At 43.6% G+C, this 24,710-nt stretch overlaps 1 protein-coding gene across 1 annotated transcript in view; it reads right to left on the bottom strand.

Annotated features, from left to right (window-relative positions):
* Positions 1-22,538, bottom strand: part of LOC121288982 (adenylate cyclase type 8-like) — a 217,233-nt gene extending 194,695 nt beyond the window's left edge. The window contains exons 1-3 of the mRNA XM_041207846.1: positions 21,717-22,538; positions 11,442-11,591; positions 1,793-1,917 (exon numbers count right to left, since the gene is read on the bottom strand). Of these exons, the coding sequence (XP_041063780.1) occupies positions 1,793-1,917; positions 11,442-11,591; positions 21,717-22,538 (1,097 nt within the window). The remainder of the gene's footprint in view (positions 1-1,792; positions 1,918-11,441; positions 11,592-21,716) is intronic.
* Positions 22,539-24,710: the final 2,172 nt, after the last annotated feature.

The following is a 24,710-nucleotide window of genomic DNA, read 5'->3' on the forward strand; positions in this document are numbered from 1 at the left end:
GGCACCGTATCTCAGGAAGGATGTGCTGGCCCTGGAGAGGGTCCAGAGGAGGTTCACGAGAATGATCCCAGGAATGAAAGGCTTAACATATGAGGAACGTTTGAGGACTCTGGGTCTATACTCTATGGTGTTTAGAAGGAATGAGGGGGGATCTGATTGAAACTTACAGAATACTGAAAGGTCTGGATAGAGTGAACGTGGAGAAGATGTTTCCATTAGTAGGAGAGACTAGGACCTGAGGGCACAGCCTCAGAGTAAAGGGAAGACCTTTTAGAACAGAGATGAGGAGAAACTTCTTTAGCCAGAGAGTGGTGAATCTATGGAATTCATTGCCACAGAAGGCTGTGGAGGCCAGGTCATTGAGTGTATTTAAGACCGAGAAAGATAGGTTCTTGATTGGTAAGGGGATCAAAGGTTACGGGGAGAAGGCAGGAGAATTGGGTTGAGAAACTTATCAGTCATGATTGAATGGCGGAGCAGACTCGATGGGCCGAATGGCCTAATTTCTGCTCCTATGTCTTATGGTCTTATGAGGGAGGATCTCAAAGAAACCTATAAAATTCTAACAGGACTAGACAGGGCAGATGCAGGATGTTCCCGATGGTGGGGGAGTCCAGAACCAGGGGTCACAGTCTGAGGATATGGGGTAGACCATTTAGGACTGAGATGAGGAGAAATTTCTTCACCCAGAGAGTGGTGAGCCTGTGGAATTTGCTACCACAGAAAGTAGTTGAGACCAAAACATTGTATGTTTTGAAGAAGGAGTTAGATATAGCTCTTGGGGCGAAAGGGATCAAAGGGTATGGCGAGAAAGCAGGAGCAGGCTATTGAGTTGGATGATCTGCCATGATCATATTGAATGGTGGAGCAGGCTCGAAGGGCTGAATGGCCTACTCCTGCTCCTAGTTTCTATGTTTCTGTGTTTACGCGCATAAGAAAACCCGCAGAAAGACTGAATTTGTAAATTACTCATCAGTGCAAATATTTTGCTATTTTGTAAATATAAAATGTATTTCTGAGTAAAGGGGGAGGAATGTGGTAATCTGATGTAAACTATACCTTTAAGAAGAATGTTATAATGGAAGATCACATAATCTTAGCATCCAATAGCAGAGTAGCACGGGCTACCTCTGGAGCCAGTAGTTAGTAGCAGGAGTGTATGAAGATAGAATTTGAAGTATAAGCACATGTTTAGTTGCTGCTGAGTATTTTAGTAAATAAAAGAGTTTCTATCTATGAAGTGCCTGCTGCTCAACTCTATCATTAACACCAACTCGGCCACCCCTTACAACAAGTGTGCGAATAGGATCCAACAAACTGGTAACTAAGATTCAACAGACATCTGGCCCCACTATCCTACCAATGACCATTTGTCCCTATTGTCCTACCCATGGACATCTGGCCCGTGTCTGGTTAGGCCACAACTAGAGCACTGCATCCAGTTCTTGTCACCACACTTTAGGAAGGATGTGAGGGTCCTCGGAGGGTGAAGAAGAGACTTATCAGAATGGTTCCAGGAATGGGGAATTTGAACTATAAGGTTAGGTTGCAAAACCTTGGATAACTCTCCTTGGAGCAACTGAGATTCAGGGGAGATTTGACCGTGGTGCAGAAGATTATGACAAGTTCAGTTAAGGTAGACAAAAATAAGCTGGGCCCATTAGCTGATGCTACAATTGATGGAGTAAATGGCTTCCTTCTGTGACTTAATAACTCTGACTCCTCCTGGCACACATCTGGCACAACATTTGAATGTTTAGCTCTGTCTCAATACTCATCGACAGACACTCACCTTACATCATAATATTGGTGAACATAGATTTTGTGGAATGCCCCGGGCTTTTCTACATCATCAGCCATGTCATTAATTATCTCCATCATCATGAAACGTGGCAGCACTGAGAGAACCAGCCTCTCCTGTTCAAAAATGAAACAAGATAAAGAAAAGTTATTTTTAGAAGGGGACCAGGGTGAAGTACAAGAATTAATTTTTCCTTTGCCTTCCAAACATAAAAATAATAAAACCACAAATACTCGCAGGAAGAAAACCAGATATGGCCAGAAGGCAGAGGAAGATGATTTGCTTCAGACAGAGCTGGGTGGCTGGGCCTCTCAAACATCAACTGACAAGTTTCTGAGAATGGAACACACAATAAGCAGCAGCAGAAGTTGATGGTTAATAGAATAGGAAAAGTGGACAGACTGGCAGTGCAAGATAAAGATCTATAGAAAGGTCTAGGGGAAGACATTACCCCTTGTTGGGCACACTTAAAAACAAACTCATTGCCGTGGAGCCAGGAGGAGCAACAGTTCTCCCACAACTCCTCCCACAATATTTTCTTCACTTTGTTTTGACCCCACCCCCCCGCCCTCCATTCCATTCATTACCACCCCACCCCTTCATGGGCCTTACCTTGGGCCCCCTGCTAGCTTGCAATAGGCCCCCTGCTCTTCTCCACTCCTTATCCACCCCTTACCTTGAGACATCTGTTTGCAAGTCAAGCTGTCAACATTAATGATTTGAAACAAGGCCAGCTTCCCGGCAGTGAGGCGACAAGTAACAGCTGCTCATCCAAATAACGATAATGGGGCCCAATGCCCTGTTATAGTTTTACACCAGGCCTCTTAGTTGCAGCATGTGACCTCCATGCCTGGTGCCCATTTCATACCCAGAAACTAGCGTAAAGGAACTCATGACCCTTGGCTGGTTCAAAATCAAATGATAGTAAACGCTGAAAACATTGCACTTTTATGCGAAGAAATGTACATCATTCGAACTAGCACTTAATAAAAAGTCCCAAATCACATCAAAGGAGTTTTGAAATCAAGCCAGAGCTTAGGGCCCAGGAGCTGTAAGCTTGGTCACCAAGGGTGGAGCACTGGAGCTGAGGGTGGATAAGTGGCTGGAGCTGGAGAAGTGCAATCTTCTTCAAGTATTGTAGGCTAGATGAGATGACAAAGATAGGAGGGGTGGCAAACATGGAGGGATTAAAACATAAATTATAGAGGTGAAAGTAGACAATCTTTGTAATGGAAAGAATATGAAATCATAAATCCAGGTAAGTTCAACTAGGACACCAAGGTAATGTATAGAATTATTGCATGAGAGTGAATATAGAATTAGGTGCATAAAGCCAATAAATGTACGGCTGGAGGAATGGTGCAAAATGCTTTAGATTCTTGGGACATTAGGATCAGCTATCAGGGAGATGGCACCTGTACAGCTAATCAGAGCCAGGACCAATTTCCTCACGGGGCAATTTTGCTAGTGTTATTAGGGAGCGTTTAAACTAACTTGGCAGGGGTGTGGAATCAGGAGATAATACTAGAATAAACGTGCAAAGAATATTGGGAGAGACAGATAGCGCTACAGTAAGAAATGGTAATGTATTAGGTGGGTTCAGCATAAGAGTGAAGGTAATAGTCTAAATCAGGGTTACATTGTATGCATATGAATGCCTCGAGTGTGGTAAATTAAGATTGGTGAGTTACAGAAAAAGATTGCCATATGGAAATATGATGCTCTGGTAATAACAGAGGCCTGGCCCAAAAAAAGGGCAGCATTGGGTATTAAATATTCCTGCCAAAAGGTGTTCAGGAAAGATAGGAAAGAAAGTAAAGAGGGAGGGGTGGTGGTATTGATTAAGGAGAGCATTGCAGTGTTGGAGAAAGAGAATGTCCCAGAGGGGTCAAGGATAAAATCTATTTGGCTAGAGCTAAGGAACAAAAAAGGTGCAATTACAATGCTTGGTGTAGTCTATAGGCCACCACCTAGTGCCCCATTGCCACAGAAGGCTGTGGAGGCCAGGTCATTGAGTGTATTTAAGACCGAGATAGATAGGTTCTTGATTGGTAAGGAGATCAAAGGTTACGGGGAGAAGGCGGGAGAATGGGGTTGAGAAACTTATCAGCCATGATTGAATGGCGGAGCAGACGCGATGGGCTGAATGGCCTAATTTCTGCTCCTATGTCTTATGGTCTTATGAAAAGATGCAGAGGAACAAATCTGCAGGGAAACAGAGGTGCAAAAATTATAGAGTAATTATAATGGGGGACTTTAATTATCTGAACATAGGATAGTAGAAGTGTAAAGAACAGAGAGGGGCAAGAGTTCCTGGAGTGTATTTCTACAGCAGTGTGTGTCCAGTCCAGTAAGAAAGGAGGCACTGCTAGACCTGGTTGTTGGGAATCATGCAGGCCAAGTGGATCAAGTGTCAGTAGGGGAACATTTAGGGGTAAGGGTTCAGAGGGGAGGTGAAAAAGCAAATACAAGAAGCAATGAGGGAATATGAAAAGAGACTGGAAGTTAGCATAAAAGGGAATCCCATAGTCTTCTAAAGCCATATAAGTAGTAAAAGGGTGGTAAAAGGAGGAATAGGACTGATTAGAGGCCAAAAAGGGGATTAACATATAGAGACAGGAGGCATGGCTGAGCTATGGAATGAATATTTATATCTGTCTTCACCAAGGAAGAAGATGCTGTGCAGATTATGGTGAAACCATGACACATGAAGGGTTTAGAATTGATTAGGAGGAGGTATTGGATAGGCTGTCTGTACTTAAAGTTGATAAGGAACCAGAACCGGATGAGATGCATCCAAGGATACTGAAGGAATTGTGAGTGGGAATTAGAGGCATTGGCCATAATTTTTCAGCCTTCCTTACACTCAGGGGCAATGCCAGGGAACGGGAGGATTGCAAAAGTTACATCTTTGTTCAAAAGAGGGTATAAAGGTCAGCCCAGCAAATACAGGCCAGTCAGTTTAACCTCGGTAGTGGGGAAACTTCTAGAAATGATCGTTCAAAACAAAATGAATACTCACTTGAGCAGATGTAGAATAATTAATGACAGTCAGCATGGATTTGTTAAGGGAAAATTATGTTCAACTAACTTGCTTGAGGTTTTATTTGAACTAACAGAGAGGATTGATGAAGGTAATGTTGTTGATATGGTATGCATGGACTTCCAAAAGGCAGTGGATAAAGTTCCTCACATTAGATTCATGAGCAAAGTTAGAGCTCCTGGAATAAAAGAGACAGTGGCAACACAGGTACAAAATGGACTGAGTGGCAGAGAATAAAGAGTAGTGACTACAGGGGCTGGAGGCAGATTTAAACTAGAGTTCCTCAGGGATCTGTTTTAGGATCCTGGCTCTCCCTGCTAAGTATTAATGACCTAAACCTTGGTGTACAGGGCACAATTTCAAAATATGTGGATGATACCAAACTTGGAAGTGTTGTGAACCATGAGGAGGATAACGTAGAATGTCAGCGGACACAGACAGGTTGATGGAATGGGCAAACAAGTGACAGGTGAAATTCAATGCAGGAAAGTGTGAAGTGATTCATTTTGTTAGGAAGAATGCTGAGACACAATATAAAATAAAGCACCCAATTCTAACGTGGGCAGTAGCAGAGGGACTGGGGTATAGATATGCATAAACTATTGAAGGTGGCAGGACAGGTGGAGAAAGTGGTTAATAAGGCATGCAGCATCCTGGGCTTTATTAATAAAGGCATAGAGTTAGCTCAGGAGGCTGGGTGGCTGGTTTGTGATGCAGAGTGATACAAATAGCATGGGTTCAATTCCTGTACTGACTGAAGTCATCAATGAAGGCCCTGCCTTTTCAACCTTGCCAGAGGTGTGGTAACCCTCAGGTTAAACTTACTATCAGTTGTCTCTCTCTAATGGAGAGTAGCCTATGGGACTACAGCAATTTTCACAGAATACCGGAAGTTACATTAAACCTGAGTAAAAAACTGGTTTGCCCTCAGCTTCAGTATTGCATCTAGTCCTAGGCTTCAGGGAGGATGTGGAGGCAAGAGAAAAAGAGAGCAGAAAAGATTCATAAAAATGGTTCCAGGCATGAGGAACTTCAGTTACATAGATTAGAGAACTTGGGACTGTTTTCCTTGGAGAAGGAGCTGCATTCCTTGGGTTGAGAGGAGATTTGATAGAGGTATTCAAAATCATGAGGGGTCTGGACAGAGTAGATATGGAGAAACTGTTCCCACTCATGAAAGGATTGAGAACCAGAGAGCACAGATTTAAAGTAATTGGCATAAAAAGCAATGGCAACATGCAGAAAAACATTTTCACGCAGCGAGTGGTTAAGAGTTTGGAATGCACTGCCTGAGAGTGTGGTAGAGGCAGAGTTAATTGAGGCCTTCAAAAGAGAATCAGATCAATATCTGAAAAGGAAAAAGTTGCAGTTATGGGGAAAAGGCAAGGGAGTGGCACTAGGTGAATTGTTCTTTCAGAGGGTCAGCAAAGGTACAACAGGCTGAATGGACTCCACCTGTGCTGTAACCATTTTATGATTCAATATTTCAATGATTCTATGAGAATGGAAAGGTGTTCTCAGTAGGAGACAGAGGGACCTGGAAGCACAAAAAGATATACCTATCACCTGTGTCACACATTATCACACCCTCAGAGCATTCCAAAGTGATTCAGAACAAAGGCTAGAATGTCAGCCACCTCTGTCATGAGGGTGGCACAATCCTTTTGTGAATTTACAAGTTATGGAAGTCACTAGGCCAGCATTTATTGCCATCCCTAACTGCTCTTGAGAAGAAGGCGTGGTGAGCCGCCTTCTTGAATCACTCCAGTCTGTGTGGTGCAGGTACATACTAAATGCTGTTAGGCAGTTCCAGGATTTTAACCCAGCGACAGTGAAGGAATGATGATATATTAAAGTCAGGATGGTGTGTGGCTTGGAAGGGAACTTCCAGGTGGTGGTGTTCCCATGTATCTGCTGCCTTGTCCTTCTAGACGGTAGCTGTCGTGAGTTTGGAAGGTGCTGTTGAAGGAGTGTTGATGAATTCCCGCAGTGCATCTTGTAGATGGTACACACACTGCTGCTACTATGCGTCGGTGGTAGATGGGGCACCAAGTAAGCTGTTTTTTTCTGTGGATAGTGTCAAGCTTAGTGTGTTGTTGGAGTTGCATTCAACCAGGCAAGTGGAGTGTATTCCATCACATTCCTGGCTTGTGCCTTGTACATAGCCGACATACTTTGAGGAGTCAGGAGATGAGATACTGGTCACAGTGTAGCCAGTTACCGACCTGCCCTTGCAGCTCCAGTATACGTGTGCTGGTACAGTTTGCTAGTACAGCTAGCAATGCAGAGCAGGAGAGAAAAGCAGTGGTAAAAGGTGGGGATCTATCGCAAAGTGACGTCATAGGACAAGGAGTCACGTGAGGCGAGTACACTGATAAGCTGTGAATTTTTATTTTAAGATAATCTTATTCAATCAACTTTAAAGGAAGACTAGATGAATTGCTTAGCCTAAGGCCAATTCTATCATTTATAATCAGTTTTTAATTAAATAATCAAAATTACGGTATGAAGTTAAAATCAAATAGGAAGGGATAGAAATCCTAAAGAGTACAGAATTTTTCAGTAAATTAAAATCTAAGGTATTTAGAAAATAATGCTTAAGTAAAACCCTTTCAGTTAGCTTCCCCATAAAATAAAGTGAAGTTGGCAGAAGAGAACAGCTGATTGTGAGTAGCTGGTGAGTCCTTATGTATTTCACCATAGCTCCGGCCGCCAACCAGAAAGACAACAGGAATGGTTGTGCATTCACACTCGACCTGCACTATGGCTGCTGGCGCATGTCATAATCCTGACACTTTTCTGGCCACTGGCTGGTGTATCAGCATTACATCAATCCCAATTCCTGTATAGGCTAGCTAGCTCATACTTAATGGAGCTTTTAATCCCATAGTCATTGCCTGGAGACTCATATGGAGGATTTTGTAATTATTATTTATTTATTTTTGTGTTGATTCAAAAACTGAACAACTGTTGTGAATGAAGGCCCATATCATAGTTATACAAATTATAAAGACTGAACCAGAATGGTTCAACTACTGAAGAATACATTCATTTGTAGAAAATAGTAAAGGTTAATAAATAATATGAACATACAAATATATGAAAAAGGAGCAGACGTAGGCCATTGAGCCTGCTCTGCCATTCAATAAGATCATGGCTGATCTGTTTACTTTTGAATCCCATCTACCCCCAATAACATTTGATCCCCTTGCCTAACAAGAATCTATCTCCCTCCTCCTTAAAAATATTTGTCTGCATTGGAGAGCTGCTTTGGGCTGCACTAGAGTGCTTCAGTCGGAGTATGGTGAGAGAGGGACTTTTAAGGGTTAATTTCTATCTAAAGTCTAATCTTTCTTTAATTTAGCAACAAACTAAAAGTAGCTCTTTGGTTTAGGAGAAGGTGAGTTTTAGTCCAGCTTTAAAATATGGGTTATACAGGCTCTGCTTGTAGCTGGAGCTAGTAAATTAGTTAACTGGTTTAAGTAGGTTTTCAAAAGCTAAATTCAGACAGCATAAAAGCAAGCCATCCATAGTGCTGCTTTTGTCTGCACTGGAGTGTTGCTTTAGGCTGCATTAGTGTGCTTCAGTTGGAGTTTGGTGAGAGACGGAGTTCGCTTAAGAGGGAAGGAGGTGATCCTTTCATTTTCTACCTTTCCTCAGTAAGAAGAGCAGCGGCCTTGTTAAGTAGGACCTGGTGAGTATTTCCTCTGTCCTTAATATTCTCTAAATTAGAGGAAGTAAAAGTAAAGGGGGTAATTTAAGGGTAAGTCATGACAGGACAGCTCGGCCAAGTGGAATGCTCCTCCTGTGTGATGTGGGAAGTCAGGGACACTTCCAGTGTCCAGTACACTATGTGTTCAGGCAGTGTCCCCAGCTGCAGTTACTCAAAATCTGTGTTTTATTGCTGGAGATGCACCAGGAATCACTGCAGAGCAACCACAAGGATGAGATCATTGTGGATAGCACGTACAGTGAGATGGTCACTCCGCAGGCAAAGAGTGCACAAGCAGAAAGGGAATGGGTGACTGCCTGACAGAGAAGGCACCAGACAGGTAGTGCAGGAGTCCCCTGGGTCCATCTCCATTTCAAAGAGAATTTCTGCTGCTGGGAAATGGAAATGGATTCTCAGGATAATGCAGTAAGAGCCAAGTCTGTGGCACCACAAGTGGCTCAGCTGCACAGAGTGGGGGAAAAAAGAGTGGGAGAGCAATAGTGATAGGAGATTCTATCATAAGGGGAACAGATAGACGTTTCTGCAGCTGTAGACATGACATCAAGATGGTATGTTGCCTCCCTGGTGCCAGGGTCAACAATATCACTGAGTGGCTGCAGAACATTCTGAAGGGGAGGGTGAACAGCCAGAGGTTGTGGTCCACATTGGTACCAACGACATAGGTAAAAAGAGGGATGAGGTTCTGAAAGCAGAATAAAGGGAGTGAGGAAATAAATTAAAAAGCAGGGCCTCAAAGGTAGTAATCTCAAGATTACTCCCAGTGCCACCTGTTAGTGAGATCAGGAATAGGAGAATAGACCAGATGAATGCATGGCTAGAAAGATGGTGTAGGAGGGAGGGATTTAGATTCCTGAGGCATTGGGACCGATTTTAGGGAAGATGGGACCTGTACAAGCTGGACAGGTTGCACCCCAGAAGGACTGGGACCAATATCCTCGCAGAGGTACTCCCTAGTACTGTGGGGGAGGATTTAAACTAGATTGGCAGAAGGGTGGGAACCTGAACAGGGAGACGATGGCACAGTGATATTGTCACTGGACTGGTATTCCAGAGACCCAGAATGATTTTCTGGGGACCTGGGTCTGAATCCCACCATGGCAGGTGGTGAAATTTGAATTCAATAAAAACATGGAATTAAAAGTCTGATGACCACAAAACCATTGCTGTTTGTCGTAAAAACTCATCCGGTTCACTAATGTCCTTTAGGGAAGGAAACTTGCTGTCTCTACGCGGTCTGGCCTACATGTGACTCTAGACCCACAGCAATGTGGGTCCTCTGTGCCCTCTGAACAAGGGCAATTAGGGATGCTGGCCTAGGCAGCAACACCCACATCCCAGGAATGAATAAAAACAAAGATAGAAATGAAAGACAGCAAAGAAGAAAGCAAAAATGGAAGGCAGATGAAACAAGGGCTAGGAGCAAATAGGGCCATAGTACAAAAAAAATGTGTAAAAGGACAAGTCTAAGGGCACTATATCTGAATGCACGGAGCATTCACAATAAGGTAGATGAATTTGCGCAAATAGATGTAAACAGGTACAATATGATTGCAATTACAGGGACATGGCTGCAGGGTGACCAAGACTGGGATCTGAATATTCAGAATACTCTATATTTAGCATGGATAGGCAAAAAGGAGAAGGAGGTTGCATGGCGTTGTTAGTTAAGGATGATATCAGTGCGATAGTGAGAGAGGATATTGGCTCAGAAAATCTAGATGTAGAGTCAATCTGGTTGGAGCTAAGAAGCAACAAGAGGTGGAAAACATTAGTGGGAGTTATCTATAGGCCGCCAAACAGTAATGGTAAGGTAGTAGACGGCATTAAACAGGGAATTAGAGATGCATGTAACAAGGGTGCTACAGTAATCATGGCTGACTTTAATTTACTATAGACTGGGGAGGCCAAATTAGCAATAATACTGTGGCAGATGAATTCCTGGAGTGCATATGAGATGGTGTTTTAGACCAGTACATTGAGGAATCGACTAGAGGACAGACTATCCTGGATTTGGTTTTGTGCAATGAGAAGGGGTTAATTAATAATCTTGTTGTGCTGGGTCCTTGAAGGAACAATGACCATAACATGATAGAATTCTTCATTAGGATGGAAAATGAAGTAGTCTGATCTTAAATTAGGGTCCTGAATCTTAACAAGAGAAACTACAAAGGTATGAGGTGTGAGTTGGCTAAGGTAGATTGGCGAACTTCATTAAAAGGCATGACAGTGAATAGATAATGGCTAATATTTAAGGAACTAATGTATGCATTGCAAAAGTTATACATTCCTTTATGGTGCAAAAATACAACCATAGCTAACAAAAAGAAATTAAGGATAGTATTAGAACCAAAGAGGAGTCATATAAAGTTGCTAGAAAAAGTAGCAAGTCAGAGGATTGGGAGCAGTTTAGAATTCAGCAAAGGAGGATCAAGAGATTGATTAAGAGGTGGAAAATAGAGTATGTGAGTAAACCTGCAAGGAACAAAAGTGGACTATAAAAGTTTCCATAAGCATGTAAAAATAAAACTCTATGACCTCTACCACCTAGAAGGACAAGGGCAGCAGGCACATGGGAATCTCACCACCTGCAAGTTTCCCTCCTAAGGATGAGTGGGTGGGACCGGGAGATACTGTGAAAAGTGAATACAGACCTATGTGGCCTAATCTCTCCTCATATGACAATCCTGCCATCCCAGGATTGAGGAATATAGTGAGAACCATTGACTGAATAATATGGTGACAGGGTGGGACTGACACATGTGGTGAGAAGGTGAGTGGATAGGACTGAAGGATGTCCTCGGCAGTGGGCATACTGAAGGAAACAGTGTCCTGTGGAAATCTATATTCATCCCCCCTCTTGTTACCTGTCTCTCGTTTTCCTCCTCCAATTGGATTCGGCCCTCAATATTTTTCCTGGTCTCTAGGAATACCATTCGTTGTGCCCGGACAGAGAGGTAGCTGATAAAAAGACTGACTATATTCATACAAGTCAGTAACAGTACTTTGACATAAACCTGTGAGAACAGCAAAAAGCATCCTGATCAGAAAACATGGAGATGATAGCACGGCATCTCCCACTTGCCACATGAATGCAACGCTTGCTAGGTGCACTACAGGGCCAGTGATCAATGACATGTCATGCATTGCATACAGAATAGTATTAGGAAAGTTATATTTCTATGGTGCCTTTCACCACCTCTGGATGTTCCAAAGTTCTTTACACACAATGGTACTTTAGTCACTGTCGTAATGTAGAAACATGGCAGCCAACTTCTAAATAGTTATGTAATAGTTATATGATAATTTATTTCAATTATGTTGGTTAAGGGCTAAAATTAGCCAAGGCACTGAAGATACAACCCACCCACTCCCTTGCTCTTCTTCCAATAGCGCTGTGAGATATTTAGCATCTGCCTGAGCGAGCAGGTAAGACCTCAGTTTAACATGTCATCTGGCACCTTAATCCATGCAATACTCTGTCACTCTGGAGTGAGATTTAAACCTACAACCTTCTGGTTCAGAAAAGAGTAAAGCCCACTGAGCCACAATGGATAGTCGGATGTATACAAGTAGAGCAGGGGTGTCATGACTGTGCAGTTGGTAAAGCTTAGTTATTTATAAATCCTAGAGGGAAACTTTAACCAACTGTCATGACCTATAATTTTAAGTGTTATGTTTGAGATGCAACTCTAAATTCAGGAACCAGATCACCAGTTCTTGAGATTTTACATTAAACTAAATGAAACATTTTATTAATTTACACAGGTTAAAATATATATACACATGGCTACAAATTACTGTCATACCTTTTAACAAATTCCCAAAGGCAACAGCAACCCATAGGCTTAACCAGACACCAGGCAAAGCATAAAAACAAAAAAACTGCGGATGCTGGAAATCCAAAACAAAAACAGAATTACCTGGAAAAACTCAGCAGGTCTGGCAGCATCTTCTCCGCCGATGCTGCCAGACCTGCTGAGTTTTTCCAGGTAATTCTGTTACCAGGCAAAGCATTTTCACATTACAAATTCAAAATGAGGTTCCTTTCACTTTGGTCCCTGTGGAGACAGTGGTACGCTGACAGGCTTTGATCTTACATTGCCTCTGCCCTGCACACACACAACTGCTGAAGTTATATCTAGCATCGCTCATTGAATATAAATTCTCATTGTATCACCAGCGTCTTCTAACAATAAAATCCCTTTCATAGTACCAATTTTATTAGTCATATAAATATATTGCTCGGTATCTGGTAGATTGGTGTCAGTTTTCACCCCAGTTCTTGAATGCTCTATTCAAAAAATGCAAATATATTCTCTGTTTACATCTCAAAGCTTGTACACATCAAAGCACCCAGACTAACTGGTCTTAATCCAAATAAGTCACACCCACAGACTAAACCTCTATTTTAAAAGAAAAATAGTTTCCAATAATATTATATCCATTAATAGCTTCATGACAGGGGACGGTCAGGTGTATTGGAGAGTAGCAAATGTGACTCTGTTATTCAGGTAAGGACAGTCCTAGCAATTGAAGGCTGGTCAGTTTAACATTAATACTGGGTACGGTTTTAGAAAAAACAATCAGGGGAAAAAAATCAACAGGCAGTTGGAGAGGCTTGAGTTAATTAAGGAGAACCAGTGCTGATTTGTAAAAGGCAAATTGTGTTTGACTAACTCATTGCATTTTTTGATGAAGTAACAGAAAAGGTTGATGAAGGAAAGCAGTGGAAATTGGCTATATGGATTTTAAGAAAGCATTTGACAAAGTACCAAATAAAAGGCTGGTTAACAAAATTGAGGCTCATGGAATAGAAGGGTCAGTGTCCAATTAGATAAAATAATTGCCTTAAGTACAGAAAGCAGTGAGTCATGGTAAATGGTTATTTTTCAGACTGGAGGGTGGTAGACAGTGGTGATCCCCATGATCAGTTAGGACTATGGCTTTTGTTGCTGTGTATAAATGTGTTGGATCTTGGAATACTGAGTAGAATTTCAAAATTTGCCAACAATATCAAACTTTGATAAGGTGGATTCAAAATTGGCTTAGTTGTAGGAGACAGAGGGTGATGACATAAGGATGATTTAGTGACTGGAAGCCAGTATCCAGTGGCGTACCACAGGGATCTGTGTTGGGTCCCCCATTATTCGTCATTTATATAAACGACATAGATGACTATGTGGGGGGGAAGGATTAGTAAGTTTGTGGACGACACAAAGATTGGCCAGGTGGTTAACAGTGAGGTTGAGTGATGGCTACAGGAATATATAGACAGGATGGTCAAATGGGCAGATAAGTGGCAGATGGAATTTAACCCTGAAAAGTGAGGTTATAAAATTTTGGTAGGAATAATTTGACAAGGAAGTATTCAATGAACGGCATGACACTAGGAAGTTCTGAGGAACAAAGGGACCTTGGCATGTGTGTCCACAGATCTCTCAAGGCGGAGGGGCATGTTAGTGGGGTGGTGAAAAGGCATATGGGACACTTGCCTTTATCAATCGAGGCACAGATTACAAAAGTAGGGAGGTCATGTTGGAGTTGTATAGAACCTTGGTGAGGTCACAGCTGGAGTACTGTGTGCAGTTCTGGTCACCACATTATAGGAAGGATGTGATTGCACTGGAGGGGGTGCAGAGGAGATTCACCAGGATGTTGCCTGGGATGAAACATTTAAGTTATGAAGAGAGGTTGGATAGACTTGGGTTGTTTTCGTTGGAGCAGAGAAGACTGAGAGGTGACCTGATCAAGGTGTACAAGATTATGAGGGGCATGGACAGGGTGGATAGGGAGCAGCTGTTCCCCTTAGTTGAAGGGTCAGTCACAAGGGGACACAAGTTCAAGGTGAGGGGCAGGAGGTTTAGGGGGGATGTGAAGGAAAACTTTTTCACCCAGAGGGTGGTGAGGGTCTGGAATGCAGTGCCTGAGAGGGTGGTGGAGGCAGGTTGCCTCACATCCTTTAAAAAGTACCTGGATGAGCACTTGGCACGTCATAACATTCAAGGCTATAGGCCAAGGGCTAGTAAATGGGATTAGGCAGGTAGGTCAGGTGCAGATTCGATGGGTCGAAGGGCCTCTTCTGCAATGTGTGATTCTGTGATTATTTTTTCAATTATTATTTCCTGGGATGTGGGCTTCACTGGCTGGGCCAGCATTTATTGCCCATCCCTAGTTGCCCTTGAGAAGGAGGTGGTGAGCTGCCTTCTTGACCTGCTGCAGTCCATGTGGTTCAGTGAAGAGTTGTTTTGCTGCAGTAAGGTAACAAAGCAGCTGCTTTTTTAAATTATTATTTTCCTTTCTCAACCCATTAAATCTGTAATCATTTCAAAACTGTGTCCATGTTAAATCTGTAATCATGGGTACGAATAAACTAACTCCTTTAAGTATAACAACATTTTGAGTGAGTCAATTTGCTCTCTTGTAAATCTGGCATCAAAGAACTATAAGTAGGGTGTCTTACAAAAGATAGAAACTCCTACAGTACAAAAGTAGAGAAGTTATGCTGAAGTTTATAAAGCTCTGGTAAGGTCACAACCAGAGTGTTGCATCCAGTTCCAGTCACCACACTTTAGGAAGGATATAAGAGGGTGCAGAAGAGATTGACCAAAATAATTCCATTCATGTGGAATTTTAATTATAAGATCAGATTGGAGAAGCTGGGGTTGTTGTCCTTGGAGCTAAGGGGATTGAGGGGAGGTTTGATAGAGGGGTACAAGATGATGACAGGTTTAGATAAGGTAGACAAAGAAAATCAGTTCCCATTGGCTGATGCTACAAAGACTGGGGGACACAGATTTAAGGCTTTGGAAAAGAGATACCAGGAGAGGTGAGGAGGAACATTTTGCACAGTGAGTGCTAATGATCTGGAACTTGCTTCTGGTAGAAGCTGAAACAGACAGTGATGTCAAAAGGAAATTGTTGGGCACTTGAAGGGATTAAACCTGCAGGGCTATGGGGAACATCCAGGGGAATGGGACAGACTGGATTGCTCCACAGAGAGCTGACATGGACTCGATGGGCCAAATGGACTCTTTTGTGCCATAACTGACACTATGATTGCACGTAGAGGACAGTCAGTGTATTACACCTAAGCGTAGGGGACAGTCAGAGTATTGCACATTGAGTAGAGGACAGTCGGCTGTATTACACGCAGAAGACAGTCGGGTTTATTACACATAGAGTAGAGGACAGGCAGTGTATTACATGTTTTGGACAGTCAGGTGTATTACACATACAATGGAGGAAAGTCGGGTGTATTACACATGGAGGACAGTCAGTGTATTACATGTTGAGTAGGGGGACAGTCGGTATATTATGTGTAGAGGACAGTCGGTGTTTTACACGTTGAGGACAGTTGGGAGTATTACATGTACAATGTAGGAAATTTGGGTGTATTACACATACAGTAGTGGACAGTTAGGTGTATTACAAGCAGAGCAGAGGACAGTTAGGTGTGTTACATGTAGATTAGGGGACAGTCGGTGTATTACTGTCGTTGGTAAGATTTTAGAGTCCATTATGAAAGATGAGATTTCAGAATACTTGGAAGTGCATGGTAAAATAGGGCAAAGTCAGCATGGTTTCATCAAGGGGAGGTCATGCCTGACAAATCTGTTGGAATTTTTTGAGGAGGTAACGAGTAGGTTAGACAAAGGAGAGCTAATGGATGTTATCTACTTGGACTTCCAGAAGGCCTTTGACAAGGTGCTGCACAGGAGGCTGCTCAGTAAGATAAGAGCCCACGGTGTTAGAGGCAAGGTACTAGCATGGATAGAAGATTGGCTGTCTGGCAGGAGGCAGAGAGTGGGGATAAGGGGGTCCTTCTCAGGATGGCGGCCGGTGACTAGTGGAGTTCCGCAGGGGTCAGTGTTGGGACCACAACTTTTCATTTTATACATTAATGATCTAGATGAAGGAACTGAGGGCATTCTGGCTAAGTTTGCACATGATACAAAGATAGGTGGAGGGACAGATAGTATTGAGGAGGCGGGGAGGCTGCAGAAGGATTTGGACAGATTAGGAGAATGGGCAAAAAAATGGCAGATGGAATACAACATGGGCAATTGTGAGGTCAAGCACTTTGGTAGGAAGAATAGAGGCATAGACTATTTTTTAAATGGGGAGAGAATTCAGAAATCTGGAGTGCAAAGGGACTTGGGAGTCCTAGTCCTGGATTCTCTTAAGGTTAACTTGCAGGTTGAGTCGGTAGTTAGGAAGGCAAATGCAATGTTGGCATTTATTTCGAGAGGACTAGAACATAAAAGCAGGGATGTGCTGCTGAGGCTTTATAAGGCTCTGGTCAGACCACATTTAGAATATTGTGAGCAATTTTGGGCACCGTATCTCAAGAAGAATGTGCTGGCCCTGGAGAGGGTCCAGAGGAGGTTCACGAGAATGATCCCAGGAATGAAAGGCTTAACATATGAGGAACGTTTGAGGACTCTGGGTCTATACACGATGGAGTTTAGAAGGATGAGGGGGGATCTGATTGAAACTTACAGAATACTGAAAGGCCTGGATAGAGTGGGTGTGGGGAAGATGTTTCCGTTAGTAGGAGAGACTAGGACCCGAGGGCACAGCTTCAGAGTAAAGGGAAGACCTTTTAGAACAGAGATGAGGAGAAACTTCTTTAGCCAGAGAGTGGTGAATCTATGGAATTCATTGCCACAGTAGAGGCCAGGTCATTGAGTGTATTTAAGACCGCGATGGTTAGGTTCTTGATTGGTAAGGGGATCAAAGGTTATGGGGAGAAGGTGGGAGAATGGGGTTGAGAAACTTATCAGCCATGATTGAATGGCGGAGCAGACTCGATGGGCCGAAAGGCCTAATTTCTGCTCCTATGTCTTTTGGTCTTATTACACATCGAGTTGGGGACAGTTGGTGTATTACACATAGAGGACAGTCAGTCGGTGTACTACATGTAGAGCAGAGGACAGTCAGCATATTTCATGTAAAGTAGAGGACAGTTGAGTCTATTACACGTAAAGTCAGGTGTATTACATGTAGAGTAGAGGACATTCGGGTGTATTACACATAGAGTAGGTGATAGACGGAGTGCAATGCTACTCATGATACTCTAAGATTGTATATGCTCATTATTGCTTCTTGGCTTTTATATTCTATCGCTCTATGTTCATATGGATCATTTGGACTTGGATGAAGGGAACACAATCTTAGAGTTTGCTGATAAGATCTGACTTAGAAAAAGAATGGGGAAGACAGCAAAAGACTGGAAGAGATAATTGATGGTGGAATGGGTAGATGGAGCAGATAAAGGTTATGATGGAAAAGTTTACAGCAGAAAACAAATAATGTGTTGAGGTGCTTTCTGAAGACTCTGACATGCCAGATTGGATTATAGGCTGAGGGCTGGCACTCATACCCCAGCATAATTGTGAGCCCATCTCCACTTGACCAGTTCACCCCACTTTAATTTTCAGACGAGGACTCATTAATTAGCATGAAGCAGGACTTAAGTCCATCTCCAGGAGTAAGTCTGCCTCATAAAGCTGTTGGCCAATTGGAGCCCAGGGAAAAAGGAACCAGGATCGGTGACCACTACTGGTATTGCCAGAGGCTCGGGAGGAGGAGCAACAATGGATTCCACGTAACCCTGGGATTTCACGGGGGCCAGGTTGGCAGGCCTCACTGGGGAAAGGGAGGGGGGCATGTTGGACATAGTTTGGGGGGGGGGGTGGGTGGGGAGGGAGGGGGTAGAAAGGACACAGGAAGGCAAAACTGTGGTGAGGGGCCTCTGAGCCTCTGACTGGCACAACGGGCCTGGAAGGAGGCATCCACCTACTTTCACTGACCCGTAACCTGGAGGATTAAACCTGCTGGCTGCATTTTAGGCACCAGCCTCTCCTGGTGCCCATTAAAATCGAAGCAGCCGTGGGTTGAGGCTCTTAATTGGGCATTAATTGCCCAATTAAGGGTCTCAATTGGGCGATGGGTAGGCGACTCACCCACACCTGCCTTGTTCGCCTGTGAAACTGCAGCGGGGGCATGGGCAGGCCAGCTGATGGTGGGCATGCCACTGATGGCATGGCACCTAAATCTACAGGTCCACCTGTTTTCCCACACATGGGTGGCCCATACATTTCAGCCCATTGAGACTGACACTGCATCTGCACATGTGCAGGAAATGCTCCCCCTAGTGTTGCAGCACAAATAAATGCAGCCAATTGCACAGACACAATAGGTGGAGTAGCCTCCTCCTGGGCTGTATCATTCTAACATTCAATGTATATGAGATAACCTCAGAAAATTCTTTACTAAGATCATAATTCTAACATACTGACTAAAACCCATCATCAGCCATTTAGGTATAAACTGCACTAATTACAGAAATCTAGATTGTTTAAGAAGATTGGTTCCTTGGCACCAGAAGAGGAGTAGTAATAGTGAAATGTACCACAGCAGGGAGTCAACACCTGCAGCAGAGAGAAGAATATTGGCTTGGGCCAGGAAAGAAAACCTTTTACTAATATCCCAGCAACTCCCTGCTGCAAGATATCATTAAATACCAGTGAAGCTCATATTTAGTTCATGGAATTAAGTTTGCTGATTACAATAGGCCAAAAGGGCAATCTTTGCTAGTGATAAGAGAACAGCAGACATTACAGTGTTAGCTGTTAGATCCATCTCGCTCTCCTCCTCAGTTCCCCAGCATCATAGATGCCAGTCTTCAAGCAATTCGATTCATTCCACCTGATATTAAGAAATAGCTGAAGGTAATGGATTTTTTATAATTCCTTTTTTTATTCATTCAAAGGATGTGGACTTCGCTGGCTGGGTCAGCATTTATTACCCATCCCTAACTGCCCTTGAGACGGTGGTGGTGAGCTGCCTTCTTGAAGCGCTGCAGCCCATGTAGTGTAGGTACACCCACAGTGCTGTAAGGAGGGAGTTCCAGGGTTATGACCCAGCAACAGTGAAGGAACAGCGATATATTTCCAAGTCAGGATGGTGAAAAGCTTGACACCATCCAATACGAAGCAGCCCACTTGATTGGCACCCCATTCACCACTTTCAACATCTACTCCCTCCACCACCGACACACAGAAGCAGCAGTGTGTACCATCTACAAGATGCACTGCAGCAACTCACAAGGCTCCTTAGGTAGCACCTTCCAAACCCATGACCAAATCATATAGAAGAACAAGGGCAGCAGATACATGGGAACACCGCCACCTGGAAGTTACCCTCCAAACCCCTCACCATTCTGACTTGGAAATATATCACTGTTCCTTCACTGTCGCTTGCTAACCACATGGATTGCCGCAGTTCAAGAAGGCAGCTCGCCACCACCTTCTAAGGGGCATTTAGGGATGGGCAATAAATTCTGGCCTTGTCAGTGATCCCACATCCTGTGAAAGAATAAATTTTTAGAAGCTATTAAAACAATTAGAAGCAAGCATCACATTTGGACTTACCTTCAGGCATTACTAAGTCATGGCATTAGGAAATAGGTTTAACAAATTGGAATTCTCAAAAATGTTATACTTAGAATATTACAAAATGGTAGGTTTTAATGAGAAAGCTTGTTTAATGCACCAGCTTAGTGGTCTGCAAACAACTGCAAGAGTACATCTGCTCAATGTAACCTGCCCTCAAGGAGGTCCTAACTCAAGTCTCCCAAGCCTGGGTCAGTGAATTTATTCAAGGCTCTGTTAGACAGATTTTTGAGCTACAAGGGGGCCAAAGGTTATGAGGGACAGGCAGGAAAGTGGGGTTGAGGCCACTATCAAATTAGCCATGATCTTAGTGATGGCATAGCTGGAATGGCGTCCTCCTCCTTCTATGTGTTATGTTCTCCCACATGAGATTCTTGAGGCACGTACTAGAGAAGAGTAGCTGAGACTGTTTCCCATTACTTTCCTCATGGCTTTTTCTTCAGTGAATTTCCTGTGTGTGGGCTGCAACCAAGGTGACAGAGTCTGCTTACCCTTACGACAGGATACATCCACATGCAAGGGTACAAGAACCCTGATGCCAACAGTTCAGATTCAAATTCAGATTAGGCACTCTGGTCTTCACTCAGCAGCCTGTCTGGAGTGGGGTAAGAAATTTTCACCTCTTGATTCAGAGACAGAAATGCTGTGACCAAGCACTCAATGGGTGTAGCCATTGTGGCCAAGTCAATCACAATATTGGAGAAAGGATTAGTTAAATACTTAAATAAAAACAGAAAATGATGGAAAAAAAACTCAGCAGGTCTGGCAGCCTCTATGGAAAGAGAAAGCGAGTTAACGTTTCAAGTCTGTATGACTTCTTCAGATCTAAAGAGTAGAAATGTGATGGATTTTGGATTTTATGCTGTTTAAGAGGGGGTGGAGCAGTTGGAACAAGATAGAAGGTCAGAGATTGATGACAGTTAAGGAGATATTGACAAAGATGTCACTGACACAAGACAATGGGAGTGTTAATGGTAGTGGTGAAGTATAAAGAAGGTACTGATAGTGGCATAAAGATAAGAAAGCAGAATGTGTGAATAGCAGAACAAGGGTCGGCACTCTGTGAAAGAGCAGCATGGAACAAGTGACAGATGAGGAGGGGGGTTTGGGAGAAAAAGGATTAAAAATGAACAAATAAATAAAAGAATAAAATAAAGTAATTAATTAAATCAGATTTAAAAAGGGGATGGGGATGGAGGAGAGAGTTCATGATCTAAAGTTGTTGAACTCAGTATTCAGTCCGGAAGGCTGTAAAGTGCCGAGTTGGAAGATGACGTGCTGTTCCTCCAGTTTGCGTTGAGCTTCACTGGAACAATGCAGCAGGCCAAGGACGGACATGTGGGCATGAGAGCAGGGTGGAGTGTTAAAATGGCAAGTGACAGGGAGGTCTGGGTAATGCTTGCGGACAGACTGAAGGTGTTCCCAAAATTAAATATTTGTTGGAATAGATGGAGAAGCAAATAAGTAGAAAATAAATAGGATGGAAAAGGTAAGAGGCGCTATGCACTCTCTGTACTAAAATCTCAATCTTTATATGGCTAAATTAATTATTTTGTTTAATTTGTCTAGGTTCCAGCCTTGATTATGTGGCTGATTAAAACTCTGTAATTAAGCTAAATTGTATTAGTCCAATCTGACCTGAAGTTAGGGTAGACCGGAAAAGAGGTAGAAATTGAAATGTACCTGATGTAGGAGAATTTCGCCTCTGGCGTACCGAAATCCTTCTATCAGCAAGTGAACTACTGAGGAGATGGTACCAGCAAGTATACACCAGAGCAGCGGGATAGGGAGCATGGTGTAAGTGCCGAACACAATGAACAGAATGAACCAGGTCTCGTTGGATTCCAAGCCCAGACCCAAGTCCATGAGAACCTGTACAGACTGGTACAACCAGGTAGCCAGGCCAATATATTGCAGGTAGTTGTGCGATATGGCATCTTTGCCGGCTTGGACGAGAAAACACAACATGCAGGAGAGCAGGATGAAGAGGCCGGTCACCCCGCTCATTATGGGCTGGATCAGTTCGGGCGTGGCAAAGAAAAACACCATCATAATGTTAAACTTGGTGAAACAGTCTATGATATTCATCATCATGAGAGAGATACGTCTCTGACGGGCAAAGTAGCGCTGGTAGAGCTTCTCTAATTCATGGGATTTGAATATCTGGTTTATGGTGGGCAGTAACACTCCCCGCCAGGTGTAACCAGTGGACACGAAGATTTCGGACATCCTCTCGCCCGGGACGATTGTGGACATTAGGGTCGGGAAGACAGAGCCCCTATCCTGGCCGACGAGTTTGGCTAAGATCTGCTGGTTGATGTCTTGGATGTATTCATTTTTGATGGAGAGCCTGCGTTTTGGGAGTTCATCAATGTCGGTGAGTCGCTCTTTCCGCTTACTGATGACCTTGACCATGTTATGCCACTGCCGGGATGTTATGGGGGTGTGGCGAGCGTCGGTGAGAGTGCCCACTTCAAATTCGGTGGACTCCACTAAGGTGTCCATTCTTCACCTTCTCAATGTGCCAGAGATTGTCTGAAAACACGTTGGGGGCGAGTATGTGAAACAACCGCTTTTTAAATCTTCAAATGCTTAGGGATTCTGAAGCCACGTCATCGTTCAGGGACTGTTCGACTGTTCCCAGCTCCGTTAACCTAAATTAGCGTCAAAACACTTCAAAATTAATTGCTAACTTCAAAGCAAATGATTTATTTAAACTGAATTGCAGTTTTTATTAAAACAAAGTTCAAGTATTTAAGGAAGAACAAATGGAGTGCGCCCACTTTCTGGTGTGTCTCAGATGCTCCTTTCAACCAATCTCGGATTCCTTGGATGGAGCTGCCAATGTTTGATGGAGAGCTGTCGCTATCCAGGGTGCTAAAGAGTGGCTGCGCCTTGCCGTTGTTGTTGACTCCGCCTGATCCCTTGTCCCAGCCCTTCTGCCCTCTGCCCACACCTCACTTGTAACACTCCCCAACCATTGTCCAGTCACAATGCGATTGTTCAGGGCCTCACCTCACACTGAGCTTCATTGTTGGCGTCGGCAGGTCCTATTAGTGATCAGCGATGAGATTAAAGCTCTGGCATCGCTAAATTCCATTGGGCAGCTAATTCCTGATCTCATTAGTTTAGATGAGACAATATGACGATGACGGATCCGGCTGCTGGGGAAGCATCATTGAGACCAAGAACCCCGAGGACCAACTCCGGCCTAAATGTAGCCAACTGTTCCCGGTACTGAAAGCTTCGATCCTACACCAACAACTATTCACTGCGGAGAAATGCATCGGAGCCTATTTGCGTTTGGGGCAAGCGTAAGGAAGCCCTGCGCGTATTGGTCATGATGAAATGTCTTTGAAGTTTCTTCAGTTAGGTAAAAAGATTGGAGAAGTTGGGACTGTTTTTCTTGGAAGAGAAGCTGAGAGGAGATTTGATAGAGGTATTCAAAATCATGAGGACTCTGGACAGAGTAGATCCGCCATCTACAAGGCACAAGTCAGGAGTGTGATGGAATACTCCCCACTTGCCTGGATGAATGCAGTTCCCACAACACTCAAGAAGCTCGACACCATCCAGGACAAAGCAGCCAGCTTGATTGGCACCACATCCACAAACATTCTCTCCCTCCGCCACCGACACACGGTAGCAGCAGTGTGTGTACCATCTACAAGATGCAATGCAGAAGCTCACCAAAGCTCCTTAGACAGCACCTTCCAAACCCACAACCATGACCATCTAGAAGGACAAGGCAGCAGATAGATGGGAACACCACCACCTGGAAGTTCCCCTCCAAGTCACTCACCATCCTGACTTGGAAATATATCACCGTTCCTTCACTGTCACTGAGTCAAAATCCTGGAACTCCCTCCCTAACAGCACTGTGGGTGTACTTACACCACATGGACTGCAACAGTTCAAGAAGGCAGCTCAGCACCACCTTCGCAAGGGCAATTAGGGATGGGCAATAAATTCTGGCCCAGCCAGCAAATCCCACATACCATGAGCGAATAAAAAAAAGGTAGAGAGAAACTGTTTCCATTGGTAAGGATTGAGAACCAGGGGGGCACAGATTTAAGGTAATTGGCAAAAGAAGCAATGGCAAAACAAGGACATTTTTTTCATGCAGTAAGAGGTTAGAACGTGGAATGCTCTGCCTGGAAGTGTAGTGGAGACAGATTCATTTGAGGCTTTCAAAAAGCAATTAGACTGTTATTGGAAAATAAAAAATGTGCAAGTCCGCAGGTAGAAGGTGAGAGAATGGCTCTAGGAGTAGTGCTGTCTCAGAGAGCCAGCAGAGACACAACGGACTGAATGGCTTTACAAACAGACATACGAACATACAAAAAAGGAGCAGGAGTAGGCCATTCAGCCCCTTGAGCTTGGTCTGCCATTCAATAAGATCATGGTTGATCTGTTTGTGTTTCGAATTCCACATTCCCATCTACCCCTGATAACCTTTGATTCCCTTGCCTAACAAGAATCTATCTACCTCTGCCTTAAAAATATACAATGACCCCGCCTCCACCACCTTCTGACGCAGAGAGTTCCAAAGTCACACAACCCTCTGAGAGACAAAAATTCTCCTCATTCCTATCCTAAAAGAGTGGCCCTTAATTTTAAAACAGTGCCCCCTAGTTCTGGATTCAACTACAAGAGGAAACATCCTTTCCACGTCCA

The sequence above is a fragment of the Carcharodon carcharias genome, chromosome 2, assembly GCF_017639515.1.
Source record: "Carcharodon carcharias isolate sCarCar2 chromosome 2, sCarCar2.pri, whole genome shotgun sequence".
Taxonomy (NCBI): Eukaryota; Metazoa; Chordata; class Chondrichthyes; order Lamniformes; family Lamnidae; genus Carcharodon; species Carcharodon carcharias.